This window comes from Gymnoscopelus braueri (genome assembly GCF_963280865.1).
Source record: "Gymnoscopelus braueri genome assembly, chromosome: 23".
NCBI lineage: Eukaryota > Metazoa > Chordata > Actinopteri > Myctophiformes > Myctophidae > Gymnoscopelus > Gymnoscopelus braueri.
Window position 1 is genome coordinate 28,360,738 of NC_137625.1, and position 13,457 is coordinate 28,374,194.

General features: G+C 43.8%; 4 protein-coding genes across 4 annotated transcripts in view; 1 reads left to right on the top strand and 3 right to left on the bottom strand.

Moving 5' to 3' along the window:
* The window catches only part of socs2 (suppressor of cytokine signaling 2), a 267,878-nt gene that overhangs the window by 181,422 nt on the left and 72,999 nt on the right, over positions 1-13,457 (top strand). The window lies entirely within an intron of this gene.
* cped1 (cadherin-like and PC-esterase domain containing 1) overlaps positions 1-13,457 on the bottom strand; it is a 128,953-nt gene that overhangs the window by 66,321 nt on the left and 49,175 nt on the right. Inside the window, exons 9-13 of the mRNA XM_080421171.1 lie at positions 11,890-12,054; positions 9,887-9,991; positions 8,634-8,776; positions 8,310-8,374; positions 274-460 (exon numbers count right to left, since the gene is read on the bottom strand). Of these exons, the coding sequence (XP_080277297.1) occupies positions 274-460; positions 8,310-8,374; positions 8,634-8,776; positions 9,887-9,991; positions 11,890-12,054 (665 nt within the window). The remainder of the gene's footprint in view (positions 1-273; positions 461-8,309; positions 8,375-8,633; positions 8,777-9,886; positions 9,992-11,889; positions 12,055-13,457) is intronic.
* ing3 (inhibitor of growth family, member 3) overlaps positions 1-13,457 on the bottom strand; it is a 99,957-nt gene that overhangs the window by 21,116 nt on the left and 65,384 nt on the right. The gene's annotated exons all lie outside the window — the stretch shown is intronic.
* On the bottom strand, positions 4,642-6,165 carry LOC308079184 (leukocyte receptor cluster member 8 homolog; the record flags this gene model as incomplete). The annotated part of the gene is made up of 1 exon (XM_080420563.1): positions 4,642-6,165. The coding sequence occupies one exon, from the start codon at positions 6,163-6,165 to the stop codon at positions 4,642-4,644; it is 1,524 nt and encodes a 507-aa protein (XP_080276689.1).

A 13,457-nucleotide genomic window follows, 5' to 3' on the forward strand; every position in this document is an offset into this window, starting at 1 on the left:
TGTATATAAATCTTTTGAAAATAGCAGATCTACAAGCTCACAATGCGTCGTGACGCATTGTGAGCTTGTAGATCTACTATTTTCAAATGGCCGAAATGTATATAGGGCTGAAGTGGTTAATGTATGTTTTGTAAAAAATTATATTTGGAAATACTCCAGTAAAGTAAAAATCCCTCAAATTTGTACTTACTTTACACCACTATGTTAGAGTTACAGGCCCGTAAGGGTCCCCTTAGACAGAAAGACTCATATATTGCGAGGCTATGGTCTCACCTCGGTCCTCTGTGCTCGTCCAGGTGGACGCGGCAGGCGGCGCTGATGGGCTCGGGCCGGATTCGAACCGTCACCGTGTCGAAGGGCACCTCGGCGCGGTACGTCTTCACCCATGGACTGAAGGGTGGCGTGAGGACGAGCGGGGGGTCCGTGTACAGCTGCCTGAGGTGGGGGTCCGCACATCGCTCTGGACGCACACACACACACACACACACACACACACACACACACACACACACACACACACACACACACACACACACACACACACACACACACACACACACACACACACACACACACACACACACACACACACACACGTGTAACACATGTACAGTTGAGTGATTGGGAAGTAAAAGTATCAATACTGCAATGTAGAAGTACTCCCGTTACAAGTAAAAGTTCGGAATTCAAAATTTACTTGAGTAAAAGTACAAAAGTATTGGTATCAAAATGAACTTCAAGTACCAAAAGTAGAAAGTGCTCATTATGCAAAATGTCCCGTTTCACAAGTTTTCAAATGTATAAAATGTCTAAAAATCGTTTGAAAATAGCAGATCTACAAGCTCACAACGTGTCGCATCGCGAAATGTATATAGGGCTGAAGTGGTTAATGTATGTTTTGTAATAATAATCAAAATCTACAAAGTAACTAGTAACTAAAGTTTTCAAGTAATTGCAGTGGAGTAAAAGTACAATATTTGCCTCTGAGATGTAGTAGAGTAGAAGTAAAAGTATGGGTAATTGGAAATACTCAAGTAAAGTACAAATACCTCAACATTTTACTTAAGTACAGCACTTGAGTAATTGTACTTAGTTACTTTACACCACTGCTCATACTGAGCACAGGTGGTAAACTGATAGAAGGATATTTTCAGGAAGAACCACATCAACGCACGCCCTGGCTGCCAGGAACACTGTCAGCGCCAGCAGACAGCGTATTGGCTCTTTAAACATGAATAAGACCTTTGATTATATTAACACACCATGATAAATGTGCTAAGACTACAGCTGGTCTATAACCAGACTTCTGTAACGGCTTCTGTTCAGGGAAGGTTTGTCCTGGATCAGCTGAGAAATGTTACTGTCACCAGCTGTAGAAATGTTACTCTTAAAGGGTCATTCACACTGAGCACTATAACTATAACTAACTGGATAATTATAAAAAATATAGTTTTAAAAATCGTCAAAAAGTCAAGTGGATGCAGTGGTGGAAAAAGTACTCAAATTGCATACTTAAGTAAAAGTATCAATACTGCCATGTAAAAATACTCAGTTACAAGTAAAAGTCCGGAATTAAAAATGTATGTGTCAAAGTGCAAAAGTGTTGGTATCAAAATGTACTTTAAGTACCAGAGGTAGAAAGTACTCATTGTGCAGAAAGTCCCGTTTCACAAGTTTTCAAATGTATAAAATGTATAAAAATCTTTTGAAAATAGCAGATCTACAAGCTCATAATGCGTCGCATCGCTGCAGGCACTCTGATGAGGGCTCTTTTAGACCGTAAACGAACGCAAACAAAGCTGATTCTGACAGTATTTAACATCACCAAACCCAGTACTGTTTGTTTTTTTAATAAAAATGTCAACTTCATATTGATTTTACTATTTGAAGATGAGGATCCAGATCCGCGGATCCAGTCCGGGTTTTCTTCCTAATAAAAATAGCTGAATCAATAGGAAGTTGAAATTTTTATTTAAAAATAAACAGTACTGGGTTTGGTGAATCAGCTTTGTTTGAGTTCGTTTACAGGCTAACAGAGCTCCTACTAAGCCTCTTCATTGTACAATGTAAGTCAATGAGGACCATATTTAAAATGATAAATTTCTAGTCAATGTAGACATTATTTTTGATTTCTTGCCCACCTTAGTTGTCATATAGTTATCATACACAACCAAAACCTCTACCAAAGTGGTCTTGGCCTTTAAGCCCTATTTCATACTTTGTCTAGTCAAAAATAGCTTTTTTTCAAACAACGCATTGCGATGCGACATATTGTAAGCTTGTAGAACCGGTATTTTTTATACATTTAAAAAAAAAAGAAGAATGAAATGGGACCTTCTGCATGATGTACCTTTACTTTGATACTTTAAGTATATTGTGATGCCAAAACGTTTGCACTTTCCCTAAAGTACAAGTGAATAGAGGCCTTTTACTTACAGATTCTATGTTATGCTATTGCTAATTTTACTTTTTACTTAAGTAAAACATCGGAGTACTTCCACCACTGCCTAGTTTACTCACAAACAATTGTGTTGGTATTTGATCTTGAATGAAGAGAAGTGGGACACTACAGGTTAGATTAGAACACTGCATGATATGCAGATACCCTCCCTAATGCATATCTATAGTGTATCTATATCTATATCTATATCTATTATCTATAAATTCACAAATCTCTGTGTGAGTGTTATTTCCGTCCTCGTGAAATCGTTCGTATCAGTGGTTGTACAAAACTAGTGTGCGGCAATGTTGTAGTCAATGTTGCTATCGGACATCGCTTGAGCGCAAATCTCTGCATGTATCGTGTGTGTATGTCTGTCCTTTGCATGTGTTGTGGAACCATTCAACCTATCAAAATCAAAATCAAAATGTATTGCTGAGGACCCAAAGAAAGTGCTTGTGACCAGTTTGAGGTCAGTCAGATCAGCGGTTGTCCAAAACCAGTCAATGTTGGCGTTGTGCATAACAGCGCCGTTGCAAAAAAAAGTTGGGTGTCGGCCCCCTCCTCCCCCCCCTCGGAAATGACGAGGGGGGGGCACGCAAATTACACTAATGATGGGAGTCACCTGCTAATGACGTGTATCACTATTGCGTCACCCGCGAATAACCTAAAAATGACAGGCATTGCCCTTGAATGATGCGACGTGTGTGACACGAAAAGTGTATCTGTGTATCTGTCTGTCTTGTGTTGTTGTCAATGTTGTGGTCGGACATAGTTTGAGGTGTCGCTTCCGTTCTATCCGTGTCCACTCTGGCTACCGGTAACTGCATCTCTGTACCAGCCTGATCTCACAGAACACGGTGAAATAGCACGGATTGACAATTCCGTAAATAGACGACTAGAAAACCCGAAAACCCGTGCATAGGAGCCGCGAATCCCACGGAGAAATAACATGGGTTGCATCCCGAAAGCAGAGCAGTCCTCACAACATGATTTACGAATCTGTGCCTATCGGTACATAACTTGGATGGCGCTGAGTAGGCTCAAGCGAACGTCGCAACGTTCGGGACGGCAACTCGCTCGCTTTAGCTCGCTCAGTGGTCCCTCTCGTGGCTCCAGTTCGCTTGAGACTGCGTGCCTCCGACATGGTCCAAAACGTAACAAAGTCAATGGAGGGGACTCGCGGCTCCTATGCACAGCTTTTCAGGTTTTCTAGTTGTCTATGTACGGAATGTCAATCCGTTCTATATCATTGTGTTGTATGAGATCGGGTTGCCACTACAGATATGCCCAGATATAGAGATGACTACATTATAGATAGACTGGCCTCTAAGCGCAAGGGACTGCACGGGTAATACCTGAAAATCCCTAAAAGCCAGGTGACCTCCTCTTACATCCTGCATCACACACTGTGTTGTGTGCCTGATCCGTCAAGCTAAGCTAAGCTAAGTGCTTTCTGAACCTAAAATATCCCATCGGTTTGCAACTCGAATGTGCGTGTGAGGCCATCGGCTGCTTGGCGGCCACTCGCTTGCCTAGCGGCTCGCTCGGGCGCCTCATGAGCCTCAAGGTCTCGCTGTCTGCATGCCTTCCTTGTTGTCAAGTGATGCAAAACGTCTTGCATTTGTCATAAAAAACATAATTTATTTCAATACATTGAAATATTATGCTAGCCAATGTTAGCACACTAACTGGCTACCCAGCGAGAGCGTGCCTGCCTTCTTGCTTCGTCCTGCTAAACCACGCCCATCTGGCCGGAACACCTGGTTTCTGTGAGTCCCCTCGAATGGCGGCCATCGCCCGCGAATGACCGGTACTGCACTAGTGTTAGCTACACTATCTTGTACCGGAGTGTCTCTGCTTGGTGGTGTACACCCTTGTCACCACTTCAACCTCACGAGTCTAGCTACAACTCTTGTCTATACTAGCTGAGGTAGGCTGAAGAGCAGTGCATTTATATTATAATAGGGCGGGGATCCCCCTGCCACCTTCCCTATGCCTGATTTTATACCTGGTTACACGCTGAAAATAGCTGATTCTACAAGCTCACAACTTGACACAATGAGTCGTGAGCATGTAGATCGGCTAATTCTGGTGCGCGACATCAGCGCTCAACTAAGTGTAATCAGGCTTTAAGGGTGTCCATTTACTGTGCTTCTCACCACCGACCGACGCAGAATCCCTCCCATTCAGTCCCAAAATCAGTAAGCAGCCAAACAAGCCGAGCTGGCTTTGCAGTTTATCTTGTTGGGGTCCGAGGGGAAGAAAGTGACCCCCAGCCCGGTGAGAAAGGTCATGCAGGAGTCTAAACAAGGGAAGCCCAGACTGGACCGCACGTACTGCACCGGCACGTCAGGCCTGAACGTTTTGAGAATGGCCCTGAGAGCAATTTTCCTCTCCCTCTCCACAAACATGTCTATGAGGTTAGAGGCCATGCGCGGCGCTCCCAGATACAGCTTAAAGAAGCGATGGAAGTTGCCCAGGGCCCAGGCGGAGCGGAGGGCGAGCGCGTGAGACACGCACGCGTCCTCCCGCAAAGACGGGCTCAGGTACACCAACTCGCTGGTCATGTCTCCGGAGTTCTTAGTGAAGATGTAATACAGCAGTCTGTACGCCGCAAACTCTCCGATGTTCTCCGAGGGGTTGTCCCCGTACAGGGCTTTCAGCTGAGTCTGGCACTGGTTGAACTCCTCGTGGTCGCCCTTCTCCAGGGCGATGCGCGCGTGACACTCGTACACCTCCACCGTGAAGTCCGTGCGCACCCCTTGAACCGTGAGGTCCTGCCGTATGGACTTCATCTGCTCGCAGGCGTAGGCGTAGTCCTGGTGGGTCGTCCAGTGGCTCTTCACCGCCTGCAGAGACTTCTTCAGCACGTGTACGGGCCGTACGGTGGAGCAGTCCGGAGCGCAGGTGAGCCTCAGGTAGTCCTTGGCGATGTCCTGGCAGGTTCCCACGATGGGGCAGTCCTCCCAGCTGACCGCCTCCTGGGTGCTGTCGGCGGGCAGGTCTACGTTGGCGACAGGGGGCTCGGAGCGAAGCTGGCTGTGGAAGCGGGCCGCGCGGCTCTGCTTCTTGGCCTCGTGGTTGGGATCGTGAAAGTCCAGGCCAGCGTTGCTGCCTTTCTTCCTCTTCTTGCCCATTCCGGGAGCGGCGTCGTCCATGTTTTTCCTTCCACCTCCTCCTCTATTGGCTTTTCCTCCTCTGCCCCGCCCCCTCTCTGCCCCGCCCTGCTCGTTACCGTGGCCGGGGTCTACTTTCTGGGTGGGTCTGGACGGCTGTGGCTGCAGGTCGGCGGAGACGCTGCTATCCGACTGTGAACCAGAGTCGCTGTGTTGGCCGTGCGAGGGCGACGGCGAGCGCGAGGAGCAGTGGGAGGAGCTGGAGGAGGGACTCCGCTGCTGGGTGAAGACATTCCTGTATCCGCCCAGGCCGACGCCCTTGCCCCGCATGCTGGCCGCCGCCGTGGCTCCTCCGCCTCGACCACCGACCGAGCCATCCGCCGCCGTCCTCTGGGGGACGGCGTCCCAGCGAGACTGCTTGGCCTTCAGTTCCGGCAGAGCCTCGCGGGTCCAGTCGATGGTGTAGGCGGAGCCGTCCTTTAGTCTGTCCTGCAGAAGCACCTTCAGCACCTTCTCCGTGCAATCCTTGTCCTCCTCTGTCTCGCAGACCGTGAAGCAGCGTTGTACGTACTCCTTCATGGCCTGGGGCCAGTCCTGGGGTGTCATCTCCTCGTGTGCAAAGTATTGCCGTGGCCGGAGAGGAGGTGAGCCTATATTCTGACATACTGATGATGTCAGTATGACGATATTCAGTCCATCTCCATATTTGGGCATGAGCGAGACAGCTAAAGCTGGTCACTGTTCAGCTTCAGGTGACTGACAGTATGGTATCTATCTACAGTATCTAACTAAATTACGCAAATCTCTGCGTGTGCTTGTATCTGTCCTTCTTCACGTATATCGAGAACCGCCTGACCCATCGATTTAACACTCGCCGTGCGTATCACAGAAGATCCAAGGAAGTCGGTCGGACTGGCGGTTGTCCAGAGCTGACAATCTAACCGATATGTCCATATATGGAGATCCGGTTGTGAAGAACTGCTGTTTTGATAAATATGCTAATATATGCCCATATAAGGAGATCCCTGATGTCATATGATGTCATATTACTGACGTCATAGACTGGCCTCCAAATACTATGTATTTGCCGGACCCAGGGTTTTTTTTTTTTTTACATGAGGCTTTGTACCTGTTTTCTCCATACATGGGCATGGTCACTTTGTCCTTAGGCCCCAGCCATAAAAGTCTGTCCCCCTTTCGTCCATACATGGGCATGTTTTGTACCTGTTTTCTCCATACATGGGCAAAAAACAGGTTTTGGTCACTTTGTCCTTAGGCCCCAGCCATAAAAGTCTGTCCCCCTTTCGTCCATACATGGGCATGTTTTGTACCTGTTTTCTCCATACATGGGCAAAAAACTGGTTTTGTTCACTTTGTCCTTAGGCCCCAGCCATAAAAGTCTGTCCCCCTTTCGTCCATACATGGGCATAGACACAGGCTGACACGTCATGTGAAGTCTGGCAGAACCAGGTCTCCTGGTCTTGTTTCAACAATCTGTTTATTGACGTTGTCAAGTTTACAAGAAAGACAGTGGTGAAAGTGAGAATGTTATTTAGATGCTAGGTCCATTGTTAGATGGTACCCTATAGTTTCTTTGAGGCACAACATTGTTCTCTGCGCACTCTACTTATGGGAGTATTTTTACATTGCTGTTCATTGAATATACTCATTGACTGTACGTAGTTACTTTACACCACTGGGCAGGAGTCTATCTCCTTATTCTGTAGCATGAGGCGATTTGATGTACAAGTACATCCAACAGCCAGTAGGCCTACCAGTACACCCCCTGGACAAGATGCTATTATGCCGCAGGGACTTAACCCCAATCCAACCAGTGGGTCCCATTTTTATAGTCTTTGGAAGGACCCGGCCGGGGAATTGAGCGCCGACATCCCAGTCACAGGGTGGACACTCTAACCACAAGGCCACTGAGCTAAGCTAGTGGCCCAGTGTAGGGCTATCCTGATCGTAGGCTTTTTGCATAATCTTTTTTTTCCTGTGCAAGATGCAATTTAAAAAAGTGGTGGAAAAACATTTTTTACTTGGGTAAAAGTATCAATACCGCAATTTAGAAATACTCTGTCACAAGTAAAAGGCCTGTATTCAAAATGTTACTTGAGTAAAAGTATAAAAATATTGGCATCAAAATACTTAAAGTACCAAAAGTAAAAGTGCTAAAATGTTTGAAAATAGCCTATGTATAAAATAGGGATAAAGTGGTTAATGTATGTTTTATAATATAATAATTTATATCTGCAAAGTAACTAGTAACTAAAGTTGCCAAATAACTGTAGTGGAGTAAAAGTACAATATTTTAGTAGAGTAGAAGTAAAAGTACTGGAAATTGGAAATACTCAGGTAAAGTACAAATACCTCAAAATTGTACTTAAGTAGAGTACTTAAGTAAATGTACTTAGTTACTTTCCACCACTGATTTTAACATGGATGGGGCTCGGGTGGCACAGTGGTTAAGTGAGTGAAAACGGTAGCTGGAGTGAAGAACGGGCTCAAGTGAAAGTCTCTGTGGTCTGGTGCCTCCACTCCATAAAGTATGTCAGCGTCTGCATAGAAATGTGGCCAAATAGCAGATCTACAAGCTTATATCTTATAGATAGCCGATGTATATCGGTTTAAAGTGCAGGTTAAACTGTTTTTGATGGTATATTAACACATTTTGCTGGGGACCCCCTGGACCCCCGCTTTGAGAACCCCTGTCTTAAAGAAGACTCCTCAGTTAGACAGAACCTTACCTCTGTCTTCAAGCAGGGAAGAGAAATCTGAATCCTGATTGGACAGCGTCTCAGTCAGGTCCGCCCTGTAGGGAGCGTTGGAAACAGAGTTTTACTTCTATCCTCACAAGTATAGTAATGCAAATGTGTGTGTGTGTGTGTGTGTGTGTGTGTGTGTGTGTGTGTGTGTGTGTGTGTGTGTGTGTGTGTGTGTGTGTGTGTGTGTGTGTGTGTGTGTGTGTGTGTGTGTGTGTGTGTGTGTGTGTGTGTGTGTGTGTGTGTGTGTGTGTGTGTGTACATGCGTGTGTGAGCGTGTGTGTGTGTGTGTGTGTGTGTGTGTCTTGCCTGTTTGAGTCGTTCCTCTTCAGTTGGTAGTGCAGACTGAGTGTGAGAAGCAGGGCTGGAAGACGATGGCCCCCTGCTGTGGAGGGGTCCTGAAGCAGGCGCTCGTTGGGGGGCCAATCTGCTGACGAGACCGTGGGATACAACTACATACAAGTGGACATGATACTTTAGTTTCAATCACAGTCACCATTAACTTGACTCAGCCATTCACAAACGGTGAGGATATTTGCAAGTGGGCGCCCAGATAATAGGCAAAACACTAAGATTTTAACGCTAATATAACATTAACCCATTAACACATTGATTGCCTAGATCGAGTTAACTCGTTTTTAGAATCCATCGCTTGATTGCCTAGATCGAGCCACGTTTTTACATTATTTTGGGAAAATTCCACAAGGGGCGACCTAACACAGCTTTGGAATGATCGATCGTCTCTCAGAGAAGAAAAATGTGGATGTGACGTCATTCCAAAAAACGTCACTTCCACCCACCCCAATGATGGGATTTTCAGAAAAACGTCTGTAACTCAGTTTCTTTTTTTTCCATTGAAAACCACCCGTTTTCAGCGGACCAAAGCTCCAAAATGGCGGATCGCGGTTGGAAACTTGTCGTTCCCATGGATACACAGATCCTTCTGCCTAGCCACAGGAACGTTTTCCGTGTTGTTTTTTTTACACAATGTCGGTTCCACAGCGTTTCAAATATCATCGAAATGAGGTAATTATACGTCGGCACGGGGATAGAAAACTATGTTTAAAACCTTGGCAATCAATGTGTTAAGACCGGGAACGCATCTGTCAAATTTTTTGATTTCTTTGGCTATTCAAAAAAAGCAGATATACAAGCTCATACCGCGGCACCGAGTGCCGCGCTATGAGCTTGTAGATCTGCTATTTTTGAAAAATCTTGAAAATTCGTGGCAAAATCTTGGATTATATATTTTTTAAAGCGAACATTTGTGGAATATTTAGTGTGCCCCCAGAAACAAAGATTTGAGTTACAAATGTCCGCCAAAAAAAGAGAAAAAAATCTAATATTTGCTAAACTTTTCATGATTTTTCAAAAATAGCTTGCAGATCTATAAGCTATTTTTCAATAGCCAAAGAAATCTAAAAATGACACACAGATGCATTCCCGGTCTTAAAGAGTTAATATCAAAAGGTGTGTGTGTGTGTGTGTGTGTGTGTGTGTGTGTGTGTGTGTGTGTGTGTGTGTGTGTGTGTGTGTGTGTGTGTGTGTGTGTGTGTGTGTACCAGTTCAAAAGCACCAGGGGTCTTCAGCTGTGTGTGAAACTGCAGCAGCAAGTTCAGCTCGTCCTCTGTCAAACACAGGCCATGTGTCCCTCGACAGCCACCGTACTAGCGAGGCACAATGTTTTTGAAGAAAATGTACACAGGTTAACGCTGCTTTTATTTATTTACTGTACATCATTTAAAGGACCATAGCAGCCTTTTGACATGTGGATCCTTTGTCACTCTTAAACACTTTTTTTCTCCTATATGTTTTTCAGTTAATGAGATCGGATCGTTATTGAATTCGGATAACTGTCGCATAACCGTCTACAAGCTCACAACATGTCGTGATGCGGCGCGTTGTGAGCTTGTAGATCGCCAATTTTCAAATAGCCTATGTATAAATAGGGCTAAAGTGGTTAATGTATGTTTTATAATATAATAATGTATATCTGCAAAGTAACTAGTAACTGAAGATTTCAAACAATTGTAGTGGAGTAAAAGTACAATATTTGCCTCTGATATGTAGTGGAGAAGTAAAAGTATAGACAATTGGAAATACTCCAGTAAAGTAAACAAAAAGGCTGGTACGGTCCGAACTAATTGCACTGTTGTCATGAAGAAAACCTCATAAATGACTGAATTCCACTTATTGAGACTACTAATAGATTTACTGCTTCTTACTTTACCACTGTACTGAACTAGATTTTTTTTATAAAATCGTGAACATTTGTGCAAATCTTTCAATATATAATATATATTTTTAAGCGAACATTTGTAACTCAAATCTGGGGGTCCCTGGAACAAAATATTTTGCGATGGGGGTCCAAGGCCAAATACATATCATTGTGGGGGTCCTTGACAGACAGTGGTTCTGGATTTAGTAGAATCCCCCAGAAGCAAAGATTTGAGCACAAACGTTGGCTTTGAAAAATATATGTTCAAAGATTTTCAGATTTTTTTTCAAAAATAGCATATCTACAAGCTCATAGCACGGCACAATGAGCTTGTATATCTGATATTTTTCAATAGCCAAAGTATAAGATAATGGTTCAAATTGAAAATGACACATATGCTTTCCCGGTCTTAATGGGTTAATGTTAATTTTACTTTAACTTTTTTGTATTAACGTAACAAAAAAATATTTTTGGCATGTCATCATAGACAGAAAAATGGTTAAAAAAAAACACATGGTAAAAAGTAACAGATCTACTCTACAAGCTCACAGCTTGTAGATCTTGTTCTGTCTATCACACTGATGCAGCATTTCCCAAACTGGTGGCTCGGGGTCCACTGGTGGGCTATGAGGGTATTACAAGTCGTACCCCCAAATAATTGGCAATTACACTAAGATTTTATAGATAAATATCATGACATTTTTCTTTAAAACCTTGAAAAATGCGTTTTCATTGTGGTAACGATATCAGTTCTACTGATCCAAGCTGGAACACAGTCGAATTGATCATTAAAATAACCATGCTCTGGAAATGCACACATCTGACCACTTATAATGCCACTGCACTGAGGGACAGTGGCAATTTTGAGGTATTTTCACTTTACTGGAGTATTTCCAATTTTCAGTACTTTTACTTCTACTGCACTACATCTCAGAGGCAAATATTGTACTTTTACTCCACTACAAATATTTGAAAACTTTACTAGTTACTTTGTAGATTTAGATTATTATTACAAAACATACATTAGCCACTTCAGCCCTATATACATTTCGGCCATTTGAAAATAGCAGATCTACGACGCAATGTGAGCTTATAAATCTGCTATTTTCAAAAGATTCTTTATTATACATTTGAAAACATTCTGCATAATGAGTACTTTCTACTTTTGGTATTTTAAGTACATTTTGATACCAATACTTCTGTACATTTACTCAAGTAAATTTTGAATTCCGGACTTTTACTAACAGAATATTTCATTGCAGTATTGATACTTTTACTTAAGTAAAACATGTGAGTGCTTTTCTCACCACTGCTGAGGGATGTATGTACTGTACTGTATGTATCTACCTTGTGTGTCCTGTGTGTGTGTGCATGTGACTCTGTGTTGGTGTGGGACGGTCCGCTGTGTTCTGGGAGGAGGAAGCGCAGCGTGTCCTCCAGAACCAGCTCTCTGCTGATCTGTCCATCGAAGACAGGGTCCCTCAGGCCGCCGAAGCTCAGGTCAGTGTCAACCTGCGAGAAGACATGGGACGAACGTCAGATACTTAACCCATTAAGACCGGGAACGCATCTGTCATTTTAAGATTGAACCACTATAACCATTATCTTATACTTTGGGCTATTCAAAAATAGCAGATCTGCAAGCTCATAGCGCGGCACCGAGTGCCGCGCTATGAGCTTGTAGATCTGCTTTTTTTTAATTTTTATATCATGTAAATTTGTGCAAATCTTTGAATATATATTTTTTAAAGCAAACAATTTTGTAACTCAAATCTTTGCTTCTGGGCAGGGCCGGAGTGGGACTCCAAAACGGACCGGGAGTTATACGCCCAGTCAGGCCACTCTGTGGCCGCGCGGGCAAGAAAAACCGCCGCGCGCGCTTTTTTGGGGGCCTTTGGAAGGCTTTGGGGGGCCTTTACAGTTAAGTTACAGCAATTTCACTGCTGCAGCAACACTGACTGAATTGAATTGAAATTGACTGTGGCTGGCCTGGCCTGAGTTTAGGAGATTTTTTTTTTTTTGCTGCAGCACTTAAGCGCTGCGCTGGCTGTGGCTGGCTGGCCTGACCTGATGCAAAAAGAGACCTGATTTTTGAGAGACAGGCAGGCCACTAAGGAGGCAGGCCACCGGGAACAGTCCCGGTCCTCCCGACGGCCAATCCGGGCCTGCTTCTGGGGATTCTACAAATGTACAAAATGTGTTTACAAAATTATATGTATTTGGCCGCAGACCCCTATCTCAAAATATGTTGTTCCAGGGACCCCCCAGAAGCAAAGATTTGAGTTAAAAATGTTCGCTTTAAAAATATATATTCAAAGATTTGCACAAATTGTCAAGATTTTTCAAAAATAGCAGATCTACAAGCTCACAGTAGACTCCTTCCAGGGGTGCCCGTGCCCCAGCAAAATGAGGCCTCAAGTGTCTACTTGAGCCCTATTTTGTACTTCGGCTCTTCAAAAACAGCCGATCAAGCTCACTTGTGAGCTCACGATCAGGCATTTATTTTTACATTAAAAAAAATCTTGAAATTGTTTTGAAAAACTTTGAATAATTACAAAAACGTGGCACCGCAACTTTTCAAATGGGGATCCTTGACATCATGAAAGTTTTGAGAACTGGCATACAGTATTTCATGGAGAAACGACCAGACTCACTTACCGACTATTGTGCACATGCTGACCTCTAGTGGAGTTGTGAGTTCACTGCACCACAGAACAATTTTTTTTTTTAACCATGCTCTCTCCTGTTCTATGATGTTGGCTTCAAATAACAAAGTCAGACTATGCAGATTTTCACAGCTATAAAGGTAAATACCTTTATAGCTGTGTAATAATTCTGTAAAGTCTAAATAAGTCATAGAGCGTAGAGCAGAGTGCAGATAGAACTGTACCTCATGTTCACTGCTTGGTTTGTAT